This window comes from Tachysurus fulvidraco, chromosome 9, assembly GCF_022655615.1.
Source record: "Tachysurus fulvidraco isolate hzauxx_2018 chromosome 9, HZAU_PFXX_2.0, whole genome shotgun sequence".
NCBI lineage: Eukaryota > Metazoa > Chordata > Actinopteri > Siluriformes > Bagridae > Tachysurus > Tachysurus fulvidraco.
This window is the reverse complement of record NC_062526.1, coordinates 6435216-6462490: the sequence shown is the minus strand read 5'-3', so window position 1 is coordinate 6462490 and position 27275 is coordinate 6435216. Positions and strand designations below refer to the sequence as shown.

The 27275-nt window shown below is 37.1% G+C and overlaps 1 protein-coding gene across 2 annotated transcripts; it reads right to left on the bottom strand.

Moving 5' to 3' along the window:
* Window positions 1-8216: 8216 nt before the first annotated feature.
* npr3 (natriuretic peptide receptor 3) lies at window positions 8217-26489 on the bottom strand. 2 transcript variants are annotated; one of them, XM_027162725.2, is made up of 8 exons: window positions 25445-26489; window positions 18056-18178; window positions 17429-17595; window positions 11920-12055; window positions 11200-11294; window positions 9949-10069; window positions 9772-9859; window positions 8217-8531 (listed from the first exon to the last, which is right to left on the bottom strand). In XM_027162725.2, exons 1-8 carry the CDS (start codon window positions 26097-26099, stop codon window positions 8423-8425), a joined length of 1494 nt encoding a protein of 497 aa, XP_027018526.1. In that variant the 5' UTR covers window positions 26100-26489; the 3' UTR covers window positions 8217-8422. The 2 variants fall into 2 exon arrangements, with proteins under 2 accessions (XP_027018526.1, XP_027018527.1); XM_027162726.2 differs by having other exon boundaries at window positions 9772-9856; window positions 25445-26460.
* Window positions 26490-27275: the final 786 nt, after the last annotated feature.

Here is a 27275-nt window from a genome sequence, read left to right as displayed (position 1 = left end):
CTTCTGCAAATAAATTTAATCTGCTGTGAAGATCCTGTCTTCAGACTTATTCTTCCACCCTTTTGCATATAAATGAAGAGTCATTTTGGTGTAAAAAGCAATAGATTCTTAAGTTAAGAGGACTTACTGAAGTTATCCTGCATGAATACTACCCACCTAGTTATATGACACCTCAAACAAATGGCTCATGATCATGGGAAAAAAATCACTTGATGCTCTGCAACAGTCATTAAATTTCAAAATGTGGAAAATATTCTCATGTAATTTATGTATTCGGTTATCTAAAGTACAATTTATTAGATAAACATTGCAAGTATGGTTTTAAAAACAGACATTCAATGCATCAAATGGCTCTGTGCCACATTATCTACGTACATACTGCGTAAACTTCCATCCAAGAGATATAAACATTCAAAGTGATGGAATGCAATTCCACATCCATGATGAAAAGCCTTTAACAAACATCTAAATAATGTACTTTTCACAAGATAAGTCTTTATTAAACCTCACTTTTACATTTAGCAGTTGTGTTTGTAATACATTGCAGGTTTTAAGTGTTTAGAGTTCTTTTATTACAGACTATACACTATAGACTAGAGGTACTAAAATAATATTTGTGAAGATTCTGTTAAAATTCCTTACTAAAAATGACTGGAAAATTGTATTTAATTTTATTTGTATTCATATACAGTCCGACAATTGTATTGATTAGGAGGTTGTTGTCCTCAAAGACCACATAGCATGGTTGATTGTTGACAACAGTTACCTTTTAATTGGAAACCATTAGAGATTTCTTTATTATTATAAATAAGAAACATCGATTAACAATTATAGTTTTTCTCACAGTGATGTACGTTACCAATTTTGACTGAACAGATGAGACATCTGTTTCATTCTCTTTCGCAGCAGAGAATAAACACATACTTCTCTGTCTAAACATTTTTAAACATTGTTTTTGACACTTTTTTAATCAAGACATTTTTTGTCACTTCACTGATCAGACTGGGGAGAGAAAATGAATTTAAAAAAAATCTTTGCAATCATGGGAAAACTGAATGACTGCCATTTTTTTCATACTTTGCTCATTTCTGCTAAAGCATATTTGAGTGCTCAGTTCTATTTTACTGAAAAACATCCAGACTGTGGTCCACCGGTTGACGACCCCTGCTCTAAACCAAACCAGCATTAGGCTCTAGTCTTTCAGGTTATAAATCCTGACATTCCTTTCAGATGCATTACAAAATGTAATGTAAAAGTTTTTTGTTCTTCATGGATCATTAAGCATGGGCCCTATTCATATTATTTTCTTGTTCAATCAGGAGCCACTTCCAGCTTAGTCATTTTTAAAAAGAAAATGCTGAATAGAAAAGTTTAAAGTCTCAATCAGTGTCCAGGCCCACATGTGTTCATAACACCATGGAATAACACTTTGTATGGGGGGGCACAGTGGCTAAGTGGTTAGCACGTTTGCCTCACACCTCCAGGGTTGGGGGTTTGATTCCCGCGTCCGCCTTTTGTGTGTGGAGTTTGCATGTTCTCCCTGTGCCTCGGGGGTTTCCTCCGGGTACTCCGGTTTCCTCCTCCGGTCCAAAGACATGCATGGTAGGTTGATTAGCATCTCAAACTAGAGTGTGTGTGCCCTGCGATGGGTTGGCATTCTGTGCAGGGTGTATCCTGCCTTGATGCCCGATGACGCCTGAGATAGGCACAGGCTCCCAGTGACCCGAGAAGTTTGGGTAAGCGGTAGAAGATGAATGAATGAATCTTGAAATGGAAAACTGAATGGGAAAAATGGCGTTCATTCATTAAGGCTTAGCTGATCAGGTTACGAATTGCAATAAATGTTGGAAAATGTAAATTTAGAATTAGTGATAAAATGAAGATTCAGTGTTTTAGTGTGACACAATGTTTGTAAAGAGCAGTTACTAAAAAACAATATTTGCTTCATTTCTACTACGTGGTACTTATGGTGTCCAATAACCAATCACAATGCAGATTAGCTTAAAAAGAAAGCGAATTGTATACATTTCACATTTGCTTTCTGTTCCCGGGATCGTCTCTGTATCAGCAAGGTAAATTGGTTATGGAATATGATTGAATAATATATTTAGATTAATTCTGAATTTAATTTATTTTAACAATGACAACAAAGGCTTTCTGTGTGCGTCTCGTGTTACTGTTCACTCTGTTATCTCTGGCTTCTGGCTTCTTTAATTAATAATCTGCTCTACAATACTTTGTTTCATTACAGACCACCAGCGCGATTTCTTTGCTTCTTTTACAAAGTCAGCACCTTGTGACTGCGACTCCATGTGGCTACCCTATACGCTCGTCTATGTTTCCTTTCATATTATGCTAAGTAATTGAAGTAAAATAAATAAAAACACCATGTGTTTATTCTACACCAGTGCATAGATTGAGATGATGCAAATATTCATCAAAATGATTGATTTTTTTTAATGTATACCTTAACATCATGGCTTTTAGTATCATTTGAGTAAGGCATAAAGTTTGAGCATGAATTAAAAGCTTGTGCTATGCTACAAATTTCAGAATAACATAAGAATAAATAAGTCAACATCCATTATTCAGAAATGTAACTTCTAATTGCTTGATATGATTACGTAATTATTTTAAATTTCAGACTTGTACTCAAAAAAAAAAAAAAAAAGTTCAGTAATTTTAAATGCACAAGCTCGACGGTTCTGCTGGTAAAATAACCACAAAAAAAGGGGGTCATTTTTTATTTGACAAAGCCGTTAAACATGAAATGATTCCAGCAGCAGTTATGCAGCGTTAACTTGAGACATTCCAAACATTTCTCTAGTGTACAGCTCGGGAATTACCATGCTGAAGAAATATTTTCTCACTAAGACCTCATACTGTCTGTCAAATTTTTCAAGCATTGTTCCAGATGCTGGCTTTCCACTGTGCTGAAACTTAGCATACCTTAAGCTAAGAAGATTGTTATTGAGTCAGGTAATGTTCACATCACACTGTTTGTGCTGTATTTGGCACATTTGGAACATTAATTTGATGCATTTCCATACTTGCTAAGGCTGTCGGCTGACTTTGGGCAAAGGATGATGAACAATATTAGCGTGAATATGTTTTAAGTGGTGCATCAGGTTCAGCATTTTGTCATTTTTGCTGTCTCTTCATAATATTTCTACTTGACACAGAACTAAATGTATTTTAGAATAAGGCTATTTCAGTCATTTATCATACTTGGAAAAGAATTAAACCTTATTGCTAGTGTATCTGCATTAGCTCTATAATTACGGCATTTGGCCGACACTATTATCCAGAGCGACTTACATTTATCTCAATTATACAGCTGAGCAATTGAGGGTTAAGGGCCTTGCTCAGGAGCCCAGCAGTGACAGTTTGGTGGACCTGGGATTTAAACTCATGACCTTCCGATCAGTAGCCCAACACCTTAACCACTTAGCTACCACATCCCACAATTATCATTATTATTTTTAAAGATATTAAAAAAATAGACTAGTTTGAGAGAAAATGCCATGTGGCTACAACTCCTAAAGTTTCATACTATAACTCCCATGGGCTTCAACTCATCACATGACTTCTAGTCGAGCACCTATCCCTACTCAAAGTCATCTGATTACCTGAAGCTCACCTGTTTACAATCACATACTTCCTTTAAATAACCTGCACTCTCACCAGCATTGTGAGGAATCCAAGATTTCTCTGCCAGTCCTGATTAGTGGTCTGACCATAGCCTGCTTCCTGTTTAATGATTTAGTCTAGTCTAGCCTAGTTTATGTCTGCTTGCTGATAAATCACCTGACCATTTTGCCTGTCTCACATTTCTAAGTATTGTCTAGAACTTGGATTTGTCTGCCATATTGGATTTAATACAACTAAAAAAAATGCCACGTGTCTTTCTGCCTGCTTCTTCCCACATATGACAAAAGTGACACTTTGCCACCAGGAATTAATACTAACTTTTTTTTTTTTTCTTTATTCTTTATTTCTTTCTCTTGACGTTAGTTAGTTCAGTAATTGCATGTTGTAAAACTTTGTTTGTTGACTGCAAAATGCAAAAGTTGAGCACGGGCTTTCTTCCAGAATTCCTAAGATAAGAAGAAGGTGGGAGTGAAAAGAGGTCTACAATGAGAGACCACGTTCCTGCTTCTGCTGTGTGCAGCGATTGGCAGTGGAAATTGTTCAGAGGTCAGTGACACAAGCATGGAATGGAAGGTGTTTCTCTTTTAGATGTGAGCATCAAAACATACATTAGCTTTCATGAGAGATTTAATGTTGGTAGGGGATGTGGCTGGTGTATTTTCTGCATGTTTTATGAGTGTTCTCATTTTTTAGACTTTTTCTGTTTGTATGTTAAGTCAGCTTCTGACTATCTATATTTTACTTTTACCATGGAGAGGAGGGACCATGTGACCTGATCACTGAGCCCACTGATCAGGTATACAGGAATTAAATGAGTAGACCGATTATCAATCTCTGAGGACCTCAGAAGGCTGTGAGGTTATTAAACAGAACAAGGACCAATCCTGTACCTAGAAAACCAGATCAAAATCAGCAAGTATGAATATACAGTCTATGTGACTCAAAATAACTAATAGATCGAGATGATCATGTACAGTACGAGGGTGATTGTGATGTTCTCTGCTGTCCAATTTGTAGTTGCGAAAAGTGTTTATCGGTTTGTTCCACCTTGACTAGATGACTAACAGACACCTGAAGAGAAAGCTGAGGACAAATAATAAAGTCAGAGAAATGTGTTTGATTTAATGTGTAAGAATTAAGTCATAGCTGACAGGCAGCTCCAGGGACAACAAGTAGCCTGAAAGCTGCAGATCTGGGTGGACAGATGGGATGGGTCACATCTGCATCTAGAATGCCATCTGGAACAAGGGGAAGAAAGGACAAGATGTTTTTTTAGAGATATGGAAAATGAGCTGTTGGAGTACATCTTAAAGAACCAGAGTGTTAGTGACCTTTCCCATCATCATTTTTTTGTGGACTCTCGCAGGTAGACACCCTCACCTTCAAACAGTGATGTTTAAGGAAATTATGCTAACTCTACAAAAAAAATTCATAATTAATTAACTTGCTTAGGCATAAGCCCAGGGAGATGGTTCATTATAGATAACCAGAAACTAGAATCTAATTTAGTAAAAATACACATTTCGTTTCCACAACAAAGTACTGAGCAAGAAATAAAGCTACTTTCAGAATTTTTTTTGTACTAAATGCACTGTGCCATGTTCAAAACTCTCATGACTGTCCTATTGAAACAGAAACGTCTTCATGGTCTTTTTCTATGGCTGCATTAGCAGCAAAGCCATGCTTGCCTTTAAAAATTGATCACATATCTTCTATCTATTGTCATTTCATGCCTGTTGACCCAGTGTTTTGTTTTGTTTTTTAGATCCTTGGTTTGCAGTTTGTGTAGCTCAGGCATGAGAGCGATTTGAGTTTGAGGCAATCAGTGCAATACAAAACATACATGGTCCATGAATACTGTCGACTGAACAAGTATACAAACACAGGAAAACAAAGATCATGAAGTGAGCTTGCCAAACACAACACAAACATTGCTGCTGCTACCAGAGACAGAATTAAATACCTTTTTCCAACATCTATGTGACATAGCAACCGATGCGATTCAAGAAATAGAAACGCTCCCAAAACATTAGATATATCATGGAACACCATGAAGACCGCCATTAGAACTTGGTGCATGACAGTGACATTACCACAAAACGCAAACTGATGACAAGATGGACATTTTTGAGGAAGGCTGCCAGGAGCTACAAGAGGTACATACAGCAATATTAATGGAGTTACAGGAATATCTGGCATGTGGAATGATCATTGTGATGACAATCTCTTGTGTTCTTCATATGTCTGGAAAATCAACGTCCATCTACATGTTTCTGTAACCATGTAGCAAATTTGTTATGGCTAAAAGATGACAAAATTCTAAATGATATGTTTGGCTCAAAAGCAAAATTCGAAATATAATCACCCAAAGAACACCACACTCATGCTGAAGCCTCTGTTAGACATCCTGCGAAAAATTTCACCTTCTTGTACGACAACTACCCAAAGACGGCACAAATCAAGTCTACAATGTAATGACTGTAGACGATCACAATTCATGAAGTATTCGGACATACTAAGAGGAGATGCCATCTCCACGTGGTCTTTGAGGACAGTTTTGGAAAGGACCAGTCAAAGCCTAGATCTAAACCTTATCCAAAAGTTGTGCAATGACTTGAAGACGGCTGTGTTCAGGAGTTTCCTTCACAATGTGTTAGATCTGAACCATTTTTTTTTTAGGTAGATTGGCATAAAATCACTAGAAGTTGATAGACTCATACCCAAAAGTGCTGCTGTATTACAAGCTGTTTGTCTGTAAGATCTGACAATGAATTATCTTTATTATATTATTTATTATTTTTTCACAAAAACCTGCAATTTTAACAAAGGTACAGTACAGTATGTAGACTTGTGTGATTGTAGATCATTGTAGATTTATTTGTACAAGTTTTTAATGCCACAAAACTCTCACAAATAATAGATACCTTCATGTTTGGATTGGAGAAACAAGTGATACTGTACAATCTAACTGCAATGATAATAAGAAGCGAGTGTCACTTACAGTAAATATGAATGTTTTTTCCGTACATTGTTGTTGTGTATATTTGCTAACTTTGCTCCAGTAGCCTGACATTGTCTATATTACACTATATCTCAAAGAGGATGTGGTATGATGTGTGCATTCTGGTGCACTGGATGTGTGAATATTTACACAGCTTTGTATATACCCTGTTCGAAAAGTGTAAAATCATCTATGACACAACTAGTGGTAGCTTAACTATTTCAGGCTAGACATTTCTAATACAAGAGTAGTGTTAATCTGTGGTCCGAAAAACAGGCCAGAGAGTCTCAGCACTTAAAGATTGTTTGCCCACACCCTGTTTCAGATACATGAGGAATTTCTAACCTGTGCTATTTGCCACTATACTGTGGCCTTCGTAGCCAGAAGCAGACACAGATGCTAATAATTCTTCTAGCAGTGACGATGATGACGATGACGATGATTATTACTATTATTATTATTATTATTATTATTATTATTATTATTATTATTATTACTGTTTTTGTTGTTAATTTTTCTTTGCAACATCAAATTTCAATTTCATTCAACTTACAAGTGGTTAAAATAATTTTCTTTATTGGTCAGTATGTACTGGTAATATAAATAAGTTACAGTTCTGACTAGGTTTGTTTACAAAGCCATGTACACAGTTATCAAGCAAAATGTGCTCTGAAAAAGCAGATAAACTTTTTTTTTACAAAACCTTTTTTTTTAGTTCCACAAAAATGAAAAAAAAAAAAAAACAATATTAAACCAACAATTAGGAAATTAAAACCTCTACAAAAAAAAATCAATAAATAACATCACAATCACAATCTTATGTTGATCCATTTACTTACATCAGTAACTTACACAGTTGCCATTACATTAATCTTGAATAAAGTCCTAGGATATAGCATTTGACACAATGAAAAAAGTACATTTGATATGAATCTGATAGTGTACTTATGAACATTTCCTGACATAATAAATTTAGATACATATATGATTTTTAACCATTTACATGTGCAATATAAATTCTCCTTATAAACATAGCTTTTTTTCCAAAAAGATTTTGATGAGGAAGTGTTTTTTGTTGTTTTTGTTTTTACTTTAAGAGCCAAATCTCCCCAATGACCTGACAGACTGGCTTCTAAAATTATCTAGATTTATTTGTCAGCAAACTTTACAAAGTGTAAAATATGCTACTCTCAGGTTTACGATTTATTATACTATACTGTACACAAGCTCATGATCTTCTGGTTTTAACTCCAAATATTATCGTGTCGATCAGTGTCCCTGTCAAACACTCCCTCAAACCATGAGAGAAAAGCAAGATTTTCATCCCTCACCTTTATAATAATGAGGCATGAATAAAAGAACAGTTCATCGTTAACAAATTACTTCCTCTCCTTTCATCTGAATCACTGAGATGCCCCTAATTTATCGCTTCCAGTTTCCACCAACCCAACATTTCAGTCGACTTGCTGAAAAATGGGACAGTTTCCTCACCAAAGCTAGCTTGCTTAAAAGGCACAAAGTCTGTAGCTGAGCGAAAACAGACAGATCCTTTTTTTTTATGAAGCAAGCTTTTAAGAGCAGCTCTCCTTAATTAATACAACATTCCTGAGTTTACAAAAGTCAAAAATAAGAGACATTTACAAGAAAAAAAAACACTACAGTATGTCTTGAAATATTTCAGGAATCCAAGGGTGGTGTTTATTGAGTCTTTGGACGTATCTGATGCACACCTTCCCCTTCACTTCCATTTGTCTGGTGATGTGGCAGAACCTATGCTGCTGAGAAGTTGGATCTGATGGAGTCCTCTCGTAACTGGCGATGTTTTCCATCACACTGTTCCCGCCGTGCCCTCCTTTCAATGGTTATCCTGTAGTTCTTTCTAAAGAACATATATGCGTTACTCTTCATTTTGATTAGAAATGTGGAATTCTCATATAATCGATTCATTTTGTTGTTTGTAGTCGATACACCTCGATAGATCAGGGATTGTTTTGTATGGCCCATTTAGAATTTCCACAGATTTGACAGATTCTGCAAATATCTTTGTGAACAAGGGGTTTTAATCTGTCTAGTGCTGTGTTTGAATATTCCTGCTACCCTATTAAACAGTAGGTTAGAAGCAGTACACCAAAAGAGAAGAACATCTGAATTCTCAGTATTTGTATTACTGAGAGATTCAGAAGTATGGAACCAATGACCATTGAGCTATCCCATAGGGCAACAGGACTGGACAGGAAGATTTTCCAGAATCAAAAATATGAAGAATTCGGACACTATTCGACAATATCTACAAATTTGTATTTATTTATGTCTCTATTTCATCATGTAAAAAAATTAAGATGTGCTTGATCAAGTTCTATTTTATAAGCTGCTAAATAATGCAGGTGGATACCGTGTTGTTAAATTTATTATACTGGCCACATACAAAAAAGATTTCAGTCTTTTATCAGCATTCAAACAATACGCGGCTTTAATACGTCCCTCACTCCTGCCCATCAAATGTTTTTTTTTTTTTTGTAGTGTTTAAAGGACATCAAGTTCGGGATGCAGCACATTTTCCTGCATCTACATAATGATAAAATAAACATCCTTGTTATTGAGAAAGGAGATCAGATAAAAGATGTGTTAGATTATTTTGAAGTCCCTTATTGGGAAGCAAAAAACTGCTTCAAGGTCTGTTAGTTATTTTCAGTACTGACTCCAGCTTTAAGAAATACATCCTTAAGAAAGTTCTGTGTTTCATCAGGTTTACCAAATTGCTCTATTTCTCATTTATACAGAGTAGAAAATGCTGAGAAATGAATCTTGACATGCAGCAGAATGAGACGTCATATTACACCGTTACATCTCAAACAGTAGCTTGAGAGCTGCCATGTCTTCACGTTTGCTCTGGGCTCGAGTCTCAGATTCTCAGGTCTAAATACTAACATGTGCAGTTTTGCTTTCCTCACTTTGTTTACTTTACTCTGCACTCTAATAGGTGTGTAACCTAGTATTTCTGTGTACTTCCATAAAGTATAATAGAGTTTTTAACAAAATAACACTTCCTAACAATGACTAGTATACTAGAAATTGTTTTAGATGGTTAGTCCTAAACAATATTTTATTTTATTTTGTACCTAAAAAAGTAGAATGCCAAAAGTAGTGCTGTTCCAAGAAGTCCTCCAACTATGATTCCAGTCACTGCTGATAATCCTAGTCCACCTGCTTAGGAGAGAAAATGAAGTTATTAGTAACATGTAGCCTAAAACTGTCACATTATAGACATTAAGACCGAGATATCAGAGGTAATTTACATGACTGGTCATCGTGTTCTGGGAGAGGTGGCCTCGGTGCTCCTCGCAGTGTGAACCGTTCAGTATTAAAGCCAGGTAAGACCTGAAAACTTCCATTAGTGCCGAAGTAGTTCATGACAGTCTAAGCAAACACAAAAGACACAATAATTCAGATAAAATAGCCGTGTAACACAAAGAAGCTGATAAAGAAGAGCCTTACAAAAAAGAGCCTCAAACACTTCAGAGTTGGATGCTTAAGGTTAAAAGATGTAAATTTTTTATAACAGGACAGTTTACACAGCTACGCATTACTAAAATGACCTGCTGCTAGTTGTAGCTTTCATAGTGAATGATTTTACTTCAGAAGTAAGCTGTACAGTACCTGACATACGTTTTTTTCTGTAATGTTTAGACTAACGCTTAAGATAAAATAGCACTTGATCCGGCACATCCTACTGTATGCACGAGGATCTAGTGGGAAACCGGCAGGGTGATAAAAGTCTGTTTGAACTATTGGAGAATTAGAACAAATGACTTGAGAAGAAATATAATTATTCTTGGATGACATGTGGCTGTGAGATACTACATTCAAATTTAAACACCGTATGTAACTCTTTGTATCATGCTCTTAATTCAGTGTTTGAATTGGTCAAATTAATCAAATATTGACAAATTTTTGTCTTCTGGACAGAAAACGTCTCTGTGGTTTAAAGGATAGACGTGCACAACCCCCCGAAAATGTCTGACAGCACACAGATCCAGAGTTACGTCTGGGGTCTGATTACCAATTGGTGCAATTTTGGTATTAACTATTCACTGTTCATATGTAACTCAAGTCTGAATACGGTCCTTGGTTGGCAGAATATATTGATGGTTACAGTATGTATGGTAAAGCACTTGCATGTTTTGAGCATGTAGACTCATCGGAATTCCCTTACGAAGGCTTTAACACGTAAGCAGTGGTACATTGCCTTGTATATGATATTAATCTTCAGGAGAATAATTTAAAATGAGCCTAATAACATCTAGAAATTTAAACAAATAAGGTCCTATAATCAGAAAGTCATTTGTTAACGACCATTTAAAACACCATGGACCACTTAGTGGATGCATACTTACACTTTAACAACTCTATTTAATAGTTTAAAACTCAGGGAGTTTAAGTGGTTAAAATGACACTGTGTAAAAACGTGTAATTTATTATAACACTATAATAGTATTCACAACCTCCTGTCCACATACCCTACAGGCATAATCAAGCAGTTCTCTTACCTCATGCATTCCAGTTTCAACGTTTGTCATGCTTATAACGGAGAAATCTCCATTTCTGTCACCATTGGCATCTATAGACACCTGGCCAGTAATCCCTGTGCAATAGAATGCAAGGAATGTGAAAATTAATTAGCCAAAATAGTCAGACATTCCAAGGAAAACACCGGCAACATTCGAGAAAATTCCAGGCGGCCAATACAACAGGAAATCTCATCCGCCTCCCGTCGGTTTTGTTGGCACAGTCTGCAGAAATGGTAATTTCATCCCTGTGTCTGTGTTCCCAAATTCTTGACATTTTTAAAATATTATTTCATTTAACAAGAAAACATGACCCTGTTCCTGATGATTCCCTTAAAACATTGTTATTTTATGTTATTGGTTTTGGTTTTTGCGGTTGATGGAAACAGCTCGTGCAGCAGACAGGGCTGATCACCTGCTTAGGAAGTGAAGCTTATGAATGAAAGAATATTTGACAACTTTGTTTACTACTTAAGTGAATTAAAAATTGTATTGATATTGATTGATATTGATATTTTTATTCCATACACTTTAGGATGTTGGGCTTATTAATTTGATCTAAAATTAAGTTTCTAATGTGAACCGTAAAGCGTGCTACTGTTTACTTTTTCCCATCTGGTTCCATCACAGATCTGTGTTCCTGAATGGTCACACATTTCAGGAAACACTCAGCAATATAAATAAATATTTTTTTTCCTGTACCTTCAAATGTTCTGTTCCACATTCGACGTGTGATTTCCGTTCCATTCTTCTTACTGTAACCGCTGTGGATTGTCTCGTTTAAGGCGAGCGCATATAGCAGTAAAGCATCATGGAAACCCTCCATAAACATGTTTATCTGTAACAAAAAAGGGCAAAAAATAAATAAAGACTAAAACATATTAAGAGCTAAAGGCTTAAAACAGGTTAAAATCCCCTTACAGTTTAATGTCAGAAATTGCAAAAATGTTTTTGGTATAAATTTATTACAACAAAGTACCTAGTATTTAATATGAAAGCATGTGGTAGAAAAAAGTAGTTTTAGATAGTACAAATATTTATTTTACAGTGGATTTTAAAATATATAGTAACATAAAATGTTCAGAATGCAAAAATTACCCATGGTTTATTTATCACACACACACACACACACACACACACACACACACACACACACACACACACACACACACACACACACACACACAAACTTACTTATTTGTATAATACTTGTATGTATAATATATGCACACTGATATTTATTTATTTATAGTACAGTAGCGTGTTTAACTGGCACATGTATACATTTTAACTATAGAATTATGAATTAAACTACATTTTTTTGTTTATATATTATGTGTATAGTAATTTATGTCCATGATATATTCTACATGTATATATTCCACATCTGTATGTTCTCTGAAAAAATCCTGGCACCGTCAATCATACATTTTTGTACCTTTATTATAGATTTTTTACCTATTATGCATGCACTGTACTTTTATGTCCACAAGCATTACTTTAATCATGGACAACTTCTAGTTTTCGTTAAGTTACGATGTACTAAATTTATCCATCGATCAGTTGAGGAATATACCAGAAATTATATGTAATCAGGACAGTATAGTAGTTTGCTGATAGCACTAAAGTCTTTAACTGCTGCTAATAAAAGCCTGAATGAAACATACACAAGAGATTCAAATACCAAAGGAATAACATGAATAGTTGCTTGTATTATGATAGGGTCTATTGGTCCATTCCTGTGTTACGCTATGTTGTGTGTGAGCATCCCAAGGCAAACAATACTAAAACCCAGGCTTAGTAGGACTGCTGCTTCAGGATTCAGTGACTGGTGGGGATCACCGTGTATTTAGGTTCACTGGCGACTGCTTAACACGAGTGGAACAGCAGGAAAAGCTGATATAGTTATAGGACTGTTTATATACATGTTCTTTTCTGGATGTGTGAGCCACATAGACGTCTCTGAGCATTCAGATAATGAAGCCCACAATGTTTTTACAGGAAGCGCACTTTGCAATTCAGCAACACAATGTATTTGGATGGACATTCCACATCTGAAATATGTCGTTGTGAAACATAAACCCTGCTGGCATTTCAGATCAGGCGCTGTTGGTAACAGCTTTAGTAACGCACCATATGTGAACGGGCTCTGTCTCAGTCCTCAGATTTGGGCCTAATTTATGGCTTTTACTCAAAAAATATAGAGAAAAATGCTCTGTCTTAATGGCCTGCCTTGTGGTAGGAAGAATGGAACCAGTCAGCCGGGTCAGATTCGCTCCCTCCTCTATTTGGACCAGACAATATTGTAGCCAAGTATTGGGGGAAAACAATTCCACAAAAGCCTGGGAATCCTCACTGAATTGATAGTCAGGTTGCTGAGGAAAAGCCAGCCATAGAGACCACCCAGAGCTTCAGCCTGACGTGTCATAAGAAAGAGATGTTAAAACAAGGGGTGACATCTACTCTGGAAAGAGCCCACTCTTTTTGTGGGTTCTTGATTTATGCTCTGTTCTCTCACAGATTGCAGCCTTTTTAAAATGAAGAAATCCTTCTGGACAAATTACTTTGTAAAGGAAAGGAAAGGTTTTATGCCTCTTATGACTCTTTTTTTTTTTCTTTTTTTTTTTGGTTTTTAGGTCATTTTTTTGTAAATAACAGATTCATTGTTAGTATTAGCATTTATGTGTTTGTTCAGAATAAACTTAAGGCAGGTTGCTCAAAGGCACCAAACCTATGCTCTTATGCTCATTAGACTTCAGTGTTTCTGAAGGCCTGTAGCCCTTTCCTTTGGGACACGCACCAAAACGAGCAACCGCATGTCACCTTCCTCGCTCTGGTGCAGAATTATCCAGTCTCGGCATACATTTACGACCGTATAACACAGCTTTCATTTAAATGTAGCTAACAGACAACAAAAAAAAAAAAAACAAGGGTCGGTTTCACTGGTTCAGACAACATTGTGTAACTGAGTGTCCTGAACATGGTGACACACAGTTCAGCTCAAGAAGTATGAGACAAAATTTAATTATCTATAATACATTTTGGGTGTGTGACTTCCCGTCCTTTCTTGCAAATTTGTCACAGCCATCTTAGATCCCATGAGACTGCTGATTTCCTTAACACCCCATAAATAAAGTCATCTGTTCATTCTTTGAGCGAAAAAAATAGGCAATCAAGTACGGTGTTATCGTTATGTGCACAGTTTGTGAGGTGAATGGAAGTGCAGTGATTAATTCAGCATTGAATATGTCTCCAGAGACACGCTCAGTCAACCATTATCAGGCAGAAGTGTCCTATAAATTGTAGCACTTTGTTCACACTTTGTCTGATTTAGTGAAGTCTAGTCAAACGTTGATTTATAGTTCATAACGTTGCCACTATATGACTCTTTCATTTAAACAGCCTCTCTGAAACACTTGTGTTTAAAAAAAAGTGTAAGTACTCAGGATTAATATCACTGCCAAGCTTCAAATTGACAGACTGCAAGTGACGCACATTCAAGGGCTGAGATAATGCTAAAAAGAAATCACCACCCTTTTGACACACTCATGCCAAGCCTTGTCAATCCAGTGCTAATTTGTGATTTGCAATAATCTTCAATCATTTGTGAATTTTTAAAAAAAATTCAAAAAGCAGAATAATAAAAAAAAAAACATAAATGTTGCTACCCATCGAAACTGTCACCTCTACGTTAATAAGTCTTTTCTCTATGATTTTATGTCTTTTTGTTTCTGGAAAACACTTCTGTAATAATAAAATATATTATACTTGTCCAATAACTGTGTTGTAATCCAACAGACCCACCTACTGGTCATCGGTGCATACAAATATTTGCCATGTAATGGGAACTTGAATAATTATTTCAAACCCGTTAGGTCTGGTAGGGTTTGATTTTGAACGGTGCTCCAGCAGGTCGCTCGGTTTGTTATAAAAAGCGTCCTATATAATGATGCGTGGGCAGAGAGCTGGAGTGCTTTGTTGAAGCTGCAGCACGAGTGTCTTTGTCTCTTATCTACATCTCTCTTTGTACAAATCCTGCTGTATCTAATGGATAATGCAGACAGGGACGCAGTTATAAGCCATTTTTTCTCTGATTGGGAACATTCCCAACGTTTGCAGATTTGTCCCTTCACTCGTTCATCGCTCGATTTTGTGTCTCTGGTGTTTGTGGATGTTTAGAAAAATCGGTAAAGCAGTTTTGTCACTGGATTTGTTTTAAGGATTCAAGTTCCAATTCTCTTTTATGATATTAATTCATCTTAGCTCACCTTGATCACCTCAATAAAAAAAACAGCATCTTTTATCTTTTGATTTAGACAGGCAAGCATTCATTAAAATGTTTTCATACATATGCTGAGCACTTTGCATATGCAGCATGCATGAATTGCTGAAAACAGTCTTGGCTCGCCGAAAGAACACGACCTGACTGTAAGGCGATCCAAAAAAGTTATCACCTTCCTTAATGAATAAAGCAGTTATTCTTTAGCGTAGTGAGTAATTTAGTATGCATCGACACAACACCAGACTCGGCATAAACGGACAGATGTTACAAGCCTCTGCTACAAGCAAACCAGCCCCTGACATATTTGTGATCTGGCAAATTAAACTCAGACTTCTGGCCTCTAAGGGCATATTTTCACTAGGGAGGTGTAAAGTGTAGGGCTTATACAATAAAGTAATTGTGCTTGGCTCGCTGTAGGCTTGACATTTGTATCAGGAATAAGAATGGTCTTTGTTCATGTGCAGTTGTTTTTTTGACAGCAATACACCAGCCAGCCGTCCCTAACCAAAGGCCACCTCAGGCTTTCTGAGGCTCCTGCTGATTTGGCAAAGTGAGCCAGCTAAAAGTGGCAAGGACTCTGCTGAACTTATTAACCTCCCCAAGCCAATTCATCAAAGATGTTTTTTTTTTTTTTTGCCATGGCATCTCGTAATGCCTAGACTCATATTTCGCTGATGCTTGTATACTGTCACTCTGCAGCACTCCTACAATCCTTTATGGAATCTGATTCAAACTCTATTCAAACTCCACATGAAATATTCATTTCCTATTATTCAAGAATGTTAATGCTACAATAAAGAATTCTATCTATATTGTTCCAGCTTGAACATTTACACATCCTCATCAGGTCACAATAGACAGTCACTTTAATTGACTGGACTACCTCTAGGTGGTGCTAGTGTACTGACCAAAAAAATAAATTTCTCTCCATTCCTATTATTTTTTTCTGTCATTGTGTCCATATTGTGCGTTTTTGACACTCTTACACTCTAACACTTTTATTGCATGATGAGAAGCACTAAGAATACATAGTGATGAAAAAACATGAAATACATTCATTATCGATATTTTTATTCTTCTTATTGTTGGTGCTGATATATATACTGTACATGATCTATTTCATCGTTACTTGAGTGATTTTAGTGATGTGCTGTGATAATGTTGTAAAGTTTGTTTGGGTAAGTCCAGATGGTCCTCAAACACTTCAAAATAACAGGATACAGGCTCCCGGGTGGCCAGGAGCCAAGGGAGCAAACTAATTGGCTAGGTTCTCTGGGTGGGAGGGATGTCACACTCTCTCTCTTTTGTCAGTCATAGCAACACTAGCCAATGTGGGCATTTGTGACAAGTATGAGAAAGAGGGCAGATTTCCAGAACTTTTCTCTAAATGTGTGATGTGGCTCTGTGACGTAGCAAGAGCAGGAGTTCAGCTTCACGTGTCTCTAATCCCTGCTTGGTTTGGTAACTGTTATATGATAGTGGAGAGACGGCTGGTTGGTCAAATTAAGGAGAAAATGGACATGCAGAATACGTTCTCCAACCTTTCTGTGATTGTGCTGTTAATACAGATCTCCAGATCAGACAGAACAGATTAGGTTTAGAATTGAAATAGGAACAGAAAAGAAATACACAGTATAAAACAGTACACGTTGTAAAGATTCATGAACCTCTTCATGAGTTTGTTCTGCGAGTGAAACCGTTAATGCTTTAAAGCCTTTAAAAGGAGTCGATGCATTAACTAATCACTTCATAACAAGTGCTTCATACACACAAGATGATATAGAAGATGTGTTACATTGAATACAAGAATCAACTAGACAAATAAGCTCTAACGTAATTAACTGAAATTGTACAGAATCATTTTCTAACATGAACAACGAAGAATACAAAGAATATTAGCGTACTGTTCTGTTTTAAAGACTTACGTACATTACTGCAGCCTTCACAAACATCCACACCGATCTTCTTTTTCATCTCCTGTGAGAAATTCTCAAACTCGGGCTTGGTTGACCTCAGTAGTGTCACCGTGTTCAGAGAAGCGTATGCAGCCTTGGCCTCATTATCATATTTGTCTCCTCTTCTCCAAGATCCATCGCCTGTGAAATAATATTTTGGGGATTTTTTTGTTTTGTTTTGTTATTTACATGAACAAATCACAAAAGATAAACACACACTGTTCGAAACACGGGATATTCATTTAATATCTTTTTTTTTTTTTGGGACTTTTTTTTTGTATTTAAACAAATAAATGGATAAATATCTAAACAAATAATTCACTAAATGAAATCAGTAATCAAAATAATTTTATTTAAATGATCAGATGTACAGTTATGTCTTCTGTATAGTTAGCCCTTGTCCTGAACACAGTCTCGTTAGAGCCTTTAGTTCCTGATGGTAATCTCTCTCCAACAGAAGAGCTGGAGGTGTTGTCCTGAATTTTTCAGGGTCAGAGTGTGAACACAGCACACTGAGGTGGATCTACTGTACATGACTATGCAGATAAGCTCTCTATCTCTACCACCACGTCGTATTAGACAAAGTGTGTAAGAGGTTTACCATACGATGAGGAGTTGAATAACTCGATGTTGAAGAAGAGTCTGTTACTGGTGGTCAGTTTCTGTCTGTGGGCCATCAGCATGATCTCCCTTACCACATCTGTATGTGTGCACATGATTATCACTGTAAAATAAAGGGGGGGAAAAGCTTATTAGCAATTTGTGAGTAACCTTGCTAAAGTCTTTGTATTTGTTGATGATGATGATGATGATGATGATGATGTCACTGTGTTTTCCTGCAATTTTGGCAGGGCCGTGTACGTGCATTTCCGTTTTTTTACAGCCGGACATAATAATGAATTGTTTACATGTGATTTTCTGCTCATGTGCGTGAAATGGGAGGAAAATAAATCACACCATTCTCATAAGCAATTTAATCCATGAATCAAAAACTGCATATTAAGGAGCTCCTTCTTGACACAGTGCTCAGTGCCCAACTTTGTTAAACTTATATTCACTGGCTTTTAATCAAAGGTTACCAAACCATTCAATTTGCCAGGAACATATTTATGTCATCCGGAGTGTACATGGTAACTCAGCATCTACACGTAGTTATGCAAAGCATATGCCTTGTAAATGTTGCAAAATAGCTTCATTTTCCACAGATAACCAAAAAAAAAAAAAAGTTTGGTGTATGAAATATTTTCCCATGGAGCAAAGTGGTCAAAAATAAATAAACAAACAAACAAGTATGCAAACAGATTTTTAAAAAAAATCTTTAAGTGTCCCATAAATAGGAAGATTCAGAGCTCTGGAACACTCCCCACAACTCTGTCAGTGTAGCGTGCCGCCTGAAATATCCTCCGATGTGTGGGACAAACTTCACCTCAGTACTCGTGCTCTATAGCACCCTTTAATTACAGAGTGTGTACAACACTACAGGCCCTGTATTGACTCCACGCTGATTCCATGGGGTACAACCCCAGCCAGCAATATTTCAGAAATCTGGATTTTCCCACTGACACTAGTTACAAATGAGCTGCGGAATGTGAGGGGCAGCACATGGCATGCTCACTGTCAGCCGTGCCACATTTCACAGGCCCGAGGGTCGTTTTGAAAGCGCGGTGCCGTAAGGGCACGTATGTGTACAATGCTGCTGTACAAACTTGTGGCATGCATATAATAACTCTGCTTAGGAATAATATCTCTGCTCAGTAAATTCCCTCGTCTACACCCCCCAAGGACCACTTAGCAGACCTGTACTGGGCCAGCTCATGGCATGAAGTGCATGTCATTCACTGTCAACACATTGCAACACTTATCTCATGTACACTTGATTCACTGTATATAGAAATCTCAAGCCTAGCGTGTTGGTTACATAACAATACATCATCTTACATAACAACCGATGATTTTAATTGCTTCAATGAAAACATTTCAGAGGGTAATGTCAGCAACAAAAGAATATTGTGTGAGAATCCCAATCTATATAACATATGTACGTAAACATATTCTTTCTATAAAGGGTTTTCTTTAAAGGCAGTGCAGATCTAGGATAAATGTACCTATAAATAAGTGTAATCACTGGCACAACGCTGTGGTACAAGAGGACTAAAGTACTTTGAGAAGTGCTGTTATGGGAAAATAATCAACTTTAGAGTGGTAAGAATGAACTACTTTTGTAATGCGATGGATACGTTATGATACTGCTGCAGGAATTTGCAGGCACCTGTCGATTCATTAACACCGTATTAGCCACCGAAATGACAGGTAAATAAATAATCTATTAGTATCGTTTAAATGTTAAAGGCATACAACCTTATCCAGAGTGCCTCGCATTTGGTGTTGGACTACTGATTGGAAGGTTGTGAGTTCAAATCCCAGGACCACCAAGCTGAGCCCCTTGAGCAAGACCTTTAAAATTCAAGTTTCTCTGGATTAGGGAGTCAAATGCCAAATGCCTTAAATGCAGCTGAGGGTTAAGAGGGCCCAAGAACCTGGTATTTGAACTCACAACCTTCTGAGCAGTGCTGTAATGCCTTAACTACTAAGCTACTTCATGCACCCCTACAGACTCCAAGAAACACACTTAACATCAAGAAATGTTATAATCAGAATTAAGAGTAATGAGACACTTTATAAGCAATGCAAACATTAAAGGAAAGAGATGAGTTTTAGTCTCTTAACTGTACTTAAGTAAGTTGGATTAACCGAATAGGTGTCTCTGATCATTTCATTAACACCAAATCGTTTTAATCTGTAAGTGGTTTTATATTTATTGAATGTTCATTTGGTTAAATGTAATTCAAATCACAGGTTTTTATTAATGCAAGAACCTAAAAACTGAAGAAAGAGAAATAAAAGAACATGTCTAATTAAACATAAAGAGGTTTTCTGTCATGAGATGTTTATTTTGCATTTATGGAAGAAGTCACCTGTGTGTCAGCACTTTGAAACAAGTTTTAAAAGAAAGAAAGAAAGAAAGAAAGAAAGAAAGAAAGAAAGAAAGAAAGAAAGAAAGAAAGAAAGAAAGAAAGAAAGAAAGAAAGAAAGAAAGAAAGGGTATGACTGTATACATCTGCTGTAATGAAAGTAATAAAAAGGTACTAACTTTGATGTTATGCATTAAATCCTAACTCTAAATGTGTGTTTTAATACATCGTACCGTACCATGGGTCACATGTGACAATCCTATCGTTAAATATTTTTCTGTTGTGTTCTGGTCCTAATTTATCAAAAATAATGAATGAATTTTATATGAATCAAAACTTACAACTTTTTTTTAACTAGATTTGTGTGAGCACACCTATAATCTCAACAGATTTAGGACTAAACACCTAAAAACTTATAGACAATATTACTGCCATCTTTATCGCCATGTCTATGTTCCCAGTGAAGCCTTCCAGCTTATTTCTGAAAGTTCAAAAACAAAAAACTCTCCAGGAGAGAAAACAAAATCTATTTGGTGACATGCATAGACCTGTAATTGTAAAACAAATGGTAGCAATGGGTTGCTTAGTAACTGTGCATTGCTACCAGATTCTTCATAATGAGTAGATTTTATCTGGGAAACATAGTTGTTCTAATCTATGACTGAAGTTTGTTTATTGAAAATGTCATTCACTGTTTAGCTTTAAAATATCAAGTTTAAAAACATTTGATTAACACTTAATTAAGTAATGCAGTGAACATGCAGAGATTTTTCCCCACCCTGATATACCTCCAGAATATGAAAGACCACCAGAATATGAAAAGTGCCTGATATATTGTTCATGTGATCTCATTTTGCATATCCTGCTGCTGGGAAATAGGCACAGTAGCTTCCCTGCTGCTTGCTTCCCCATTATACACTGATAACCACTGATAGCTGCTAATGTTTACAGGTTTATATCAGAAGGAATGGAAAAGAAAATGGCCAGCTGCTTACAGGCTGATTTTACCCAGAAGCAAGCAACATAAGTAGATGACTAACATCCTAAAACAGTGCTGGCTAGCCAAGAAGTTGTAAATATTTATCCCCAAAATAAGCTAAGTACATAATCATTCTTGGATATGATCCAATTCCAGATATTTAAAAAAATGGTGGGAGAGTAACAATCACTCCTCATTGGAACATTTGCATTTTTCTTTGTTGAAAATGTGTCCATTTTGTTCACCGGGTTTGTTTCAGGCACAGCAAACAGATGGTACTGCTGAGATTGTCAGTCCCAAAGTAGCACCACCTACACTATATGTCTTACCTGGAAACAAACATTTCTCAAGGCAGTCAGGATGATCTACTCTTGGCTGCTCCATTAGATAAGACCAGCAAAATTCGACCCGTAATGTGTAACTGTATTATGAGAGACATCACCAGACTGTTTTTCCTCTCACTCCTTCCTCATGGTCATCATTCTGCAACACAAATTATTGCTGCATGTGGAATACTAGTAGTATTGCAGTTACAAGAAGTTAGCTGGGTGCCACTGGCAGCCCATGGCAAAATCCACATGATTAAGACAGTCATGCTGGGTTACTCCTCCTGATTTGTCTGATTTGAATTTGGAATAGAAAGGCTTTTGTGACTTCATGAGAACACTGCCGATCGTTATGTCAAGGTAGTATCACTGAATGGTGTTATCATCAGATCACCAAATGCAATCTAGGACAAAACCCAAATGATAAAAGACAGTGATGAGATATTTGGAGCCAGGCTTGCACAATTATTTTCAGAAGATTTCCGGGGCATAATGAATGGAAAGAACAACCAGAGCTTGCAAAGCGTGTGACTTCTGACTGCTTTAAAATAGCCCACTAAGTCTTGCGTAAATAAAGCAGATCGAAAATTATTTACAGTTATTAAGCACAGGTTTTGGTGATCGATGATTCTAAAAACGACTATGATTATGTCTTTTTGATCCCCTCGTGCCTGCGCAGAGCCATCGGCATGAAGGATTTACCCAATGAATAGTAATCTAGGCAAAAAAATTAGGACCAAAATGGATGAGAAATAATTTGTTTGTTCTGAGTCACTCCAAACCACCTGAAATGGTTTGCTATGTCTAGGATTCAATTCCAGCGGTCTGACCATTCTACCAACTGGTGGTGATGAGTGCGTTCTAGCACGTTGCTCCGAGACCTGCCGTAGGTGTTCAACTGAGTTGAGATGTCTGTGATGATCATAGCTGGAGGCCATAGCATGTGATTAACATCATATTCCTCCTCTTCAATCCATTCAATGTGCCCTCTAACCTAGTGCATGGGGGCGGAGTCAATCTGAAAGATACCACTCCCATCACATATAAACAAGCCTATTAATAGGATATTAAGAAATTACCACCAGACAGGTTCAGTATAGTTATTAATAACACCAGTAGGCTATTGTAGAAACCCTCTACTACAGCCATTTATAAGCATCAAATATTTCCTCATAATAATTATGGCAGATTCATATATAAGCGTGGTCACAGATTTACAGGGTATAAAATCATTACTTTTTAGTTAGACTTTGTCTGTTAAGAAAAAAACAAACAATGATGAATGCTGATGTCAGAATAGAAGATGATCAGTATAACTGAGCAATAAATATTGGTTTAACGTTACAATATCCTGTGATGTGTAGAACTGTACAGTGATCTGATGTTTATTCTCTCTCTGCCTGTTCTGTAGTCTTGTTCTGCTCTAGTAAGACATGTAATGGGGGCGGTGGATCATGTTAAAGCAGATGATATTCCTGGTCTGTGTGGGCGGTTCTCAGAGTAAATCCTGGGTTGATGACTTATAAGTGTTTCTTAGTGTATTTCTGAATTGTGATCAAGCAACAAATGGCAGGGGAAAAATTCAAATTTTCCCATTTGTCAGTTTGTATTTTACAGATCTGATATCAGCATATTGTAGTGTATTGTTATAATACAGTGTAGAATTATTTGCACATTTGTTGCACATTTGATTATCAGAATGACGTTTTTGATTTATATTATGTCAGCTTACAAATATGGGGCTAGAAGTTTAATTGGGAAATTTTTACAGATCATTTTTCAAACTTTTGGCATCCTACTCATTTCTAATTGGTGCAGCCAAGAACAGCAATGTCATCTGCAATTTAGACCACATGGTTTTGTTCGCAGTTAAATCTGGGGACTGAAATGGTCATTGCAATACACTTTTAATATCCTGTTAGAAATTAAAAGGCCAATCTTCACATACACCCCTGGACCACTACTGAAAAAAAAAAACAGAACTAAAGCATACAGTGGTTATCAGGTGCTTTATCATTGTTCCCAGCTTCCTTTGTGTTGCTTAACATGTTGATGTGCACAGCCAAAATGTCAATTACTGGTCTTATCTGACCACAGCATACGATTCTCTATACATGGATATCAGGAGCTGCATCTTCACTGGTGCTTTTTGGGAATAGCTTCATTACAACTCTTATAAACAGATTGAAGTCATGGAGGTAGCATACAATAGTTTATAACTTAACAAATGCAAGAATGTGCAATTCATAAACCGTGATGTTTGGCCAAACTTTTTCACCCTCAAGCACATTAAGTTTTCTTTATACTGAAATATTTGTAATGTGCTTAGTAATTTTTGGTAATTTTGGTACTAAATTGTGGTTTGGTGCTGTATTTTCAAATTTGTAGTTGTGTGGTGTCACAGAAGGTCACATTGCTCACACAGTTCTTATGATGATAACAGAAGAAACATTTCAATGATCTCAAACATGAGAGATAGCGCTTGGGTTTACCGTCAGTTCCTAAACATACCTAGAGACGTTAAACCACATTATTGAGAAATCCAATGTAGAATTAATGTATGCTTACCCACTGTACTCATACATCCACAATGTAATGCAGCTCTGACAGTTACATGAGTTAAAAAGCTACAGGCATGATGGTGTTGATGGCAGGATTAGCATGATCCGATGGCGTCGAGTGTATAGATTAAAAACTAAATGACTAAAGCACTGCTGCATCTCCTTAATGATAAATCCCTCTGGTACCGCTATTAGAAGCATTGTGTGTTACCAAACATATGTGAATACAGAGCAACAGGTCAAAGAATATAAACATATTATCTGACAGATCAACAACCTTCTGTGTCTTGTATACTGAAAACACTTTTTTTCCATAGTGAGGAAAGAAAAACAAATTGCATGTGTACAACATGGTGCGGTGTGTTACGGTGTATCCACACTATAGAGCTAGCTATAATTGTGTACCACAGTATTCAATACCTGTATTCAGGTAGCGAATTGGGTATTTACCAAGATCAACAAGTAGACTCCCAGCGAATGTCTGCAGGTGCAGGTTTACATTCCACACTTTCATAATTACAAATATTGCAAAGAAGATAGATGATCCCAGCTACATATCAATATAACTTCTGAGTTTTATTCTAGTTACTGAATTTGTACTACAGCTTCTACAGCTGAAGAAAGGTGATGCAGGATGGAAAAAAAATATTTGTAAGAAGTTTATATTAAATCTTTCTGAAAGCTTGACAGTCTCTTATAATCATCTAAATAGCACTGATGGACGAGGACAGCATATTGCATGTCTGTACTTCTTTTAATCTGCAAGACTTGAAGGGGGAGAATGTCTGTGCATGCTCGAGGGACTGTTTAATCATACAGCTGGTACTGAACATTCCTTAACTTTTGCTCTGTTAAAATTCTGATCATTTTTCCCCGACATGACTCAGATGACCTCTTACCAATCTGAACAGAAGTTGTGATGTTATGAAGCAATGCAGACGTGTTATTAAAAAAATACTGACTGGAAGCTGAAGTCTAATGTCGGTTCTAAAGTTAAATGTAATAATAATAATAATAATAATAATAATAATAATAATAATAATAATAATAACAATAATAATAATAGAAATAACATAATAATAATAATAATAATAATAATAATAATAATAATAATAATAATAATAATAATAATAAATGTACATGGGTTACTACCTTCATGCTCATATATAGACTTGATGATCTCGTCCACATACGCCAGCGGCTCTATGGAGTGCATCATGGAGACAGAGATATCGTGATGGCCTTCCAGGAGCGCGTGGACCCCCTCAATGGTGAAGTAGCAGTTGCGTTCCTCCTTGTCGTCGAGGTAGATCAGGTGCACGCTCTTCCAGCCGAATTGCTTCGACATGGTGGCGAACGTCCCGGCCATCTTAAGGTAACTCGGTGCGGTGCGCGTAAGCAGCGCGTACTCGGAGCTCTTGTTGCTGAAGCCGTACGCCAGGGCACCTGCTGATATGACGGGGATTTGCCAGTGCGTCGCCACGCGGATCACGGACGCAGCGGCGTACTCGCACACGGGACCGAGGATCAGGTCGGGGCGCTCGTGGCGCGCGAGGTCCACCAGCGCGTACAGCGCATCCACGCCGCACTCGGAGGTGACATAGCGCACGCTGAAATTGAGCCCGGACAAGAGCCCTTGTGCCAGCTGCTGCCTCGCGTACTCGATGGCCGGTGTGACCCGTGCGATCGAGAACATATACGAGTTGCTTCGAGGAAGCAGCACGAGCACGTCCACGTCCTCTTTCACTTGACTCGAGCAAGACTGGAGCAACACAATGAACACGCAGACACACGAGAAGCGCAACATGGTGCAGGTTCTTCCAAATGTTCTGAGACTAACAAAGTGTCACTTTTTCACCTAAACGATTTTCAAGCAATTGTTCATTCCACTATCAGAAACTCTCCAAACAAATCTGACTTGTCCAAAGTCAATACTCCACTATAGAGATGTCTCTATTCTATTGAGTTGAATGAATCAAATGGTCTGCAAGGTTAACTTGAGCTCTCCAGCACACAGCCTTTCTTTCGTGCATCTGCATCTAAAGTGCCCCAGCGCTCTGTGGGATTCCTCTTGTTTGTGTGTATTCACTGGGCTGCTCGTTAACCACACACGCTGCAGTCGGTGTGTGGAATTTTGAAGCATCCTTTTCATTATTATTCCTGCGTCATTTCTGCGCAGCCCACCTCTCTCTTAAAGTTACAGTATCACTCAGTCACTTACCTTCAGTCTCTGACTCTGACTGACTCGTTTACCTCTAAACCTTGACTGTGCATATTGCAGCTCTGCTTATTTCCTCAGCCTTTGATTGCTTTCCTTTCTGATTCCTGCATCCAACAAACATCCAGGATAGTGTGGATCTGGGTGGGAAAAAACTTCCAAAACTTATAATAACACTGTAATTAAACACGTGTCATTTAGTTGTTCGATAAGTATGAACCATGAAGGGTATTTTTATTATTTAATTTGATTTTATTTGTTGTTTATCCACCAACCACCTGCACAAAAATGCAATGCAGGCCAAAAGGTTCCACTGATCCATTTCTAAACCTGTCCATACAAGTGAAAAATCCTTCAAGAGTAATCTAAAGATGTTTAATTACACATCTGCTGTCTTCTACTATTAGACTAAAACTACACACCGACTATTATTCATTTTGTGGCCAACATTATCATTTCACTGTCTCCATTGACACTGACAAAATACTTGCTTTCCAAAAGGAAAGCATCAAAATGAAAAGCTCTTACACAGTGCCATCTAGTGGATGATATAATACAGTACAGCAGTTTTGGAGAAAACTGATCAGATTCGAAAAGACTGGAGTTAAAATCCACAAAATTAAATAGATTGAACTTCATATGCCTGCTTTGTATACAGCGCATTTTGTTTGCATACAAGGTGTTGATATCGTGGCAGCGTGCAACATTTCAACGTAGATAGAAAACATGGAAAGATTTAGTAGGCCTCATTAAGGTGGCAGACTG

Excerpts from the sequence above, each read along its gene's own strand:
- npr3 (XM_027162725.2), bottom strand. The coding sequence starts at position 26,099 with ATGTTGCGCTTCTCGTGTGTCTGCGTGTTCATTGTGTTGCTCCAGTCT. Across the intron at positions 12,056-17,428 it reads TTTGTGAAGGCTGCAGTAAT|ATAAACATGTTTATGGAGGG; the intron begins GTACGTAAGTCT and ends TTTTTGTTACAG. Across the intron at positions 10,070-11,199 it reads TTGAAACTGGAATGCATGAG|ACTGTCATGAACTACTTCGG; the intron begins GTAAGAGAACTG and ends GTGTTTGCTTAG.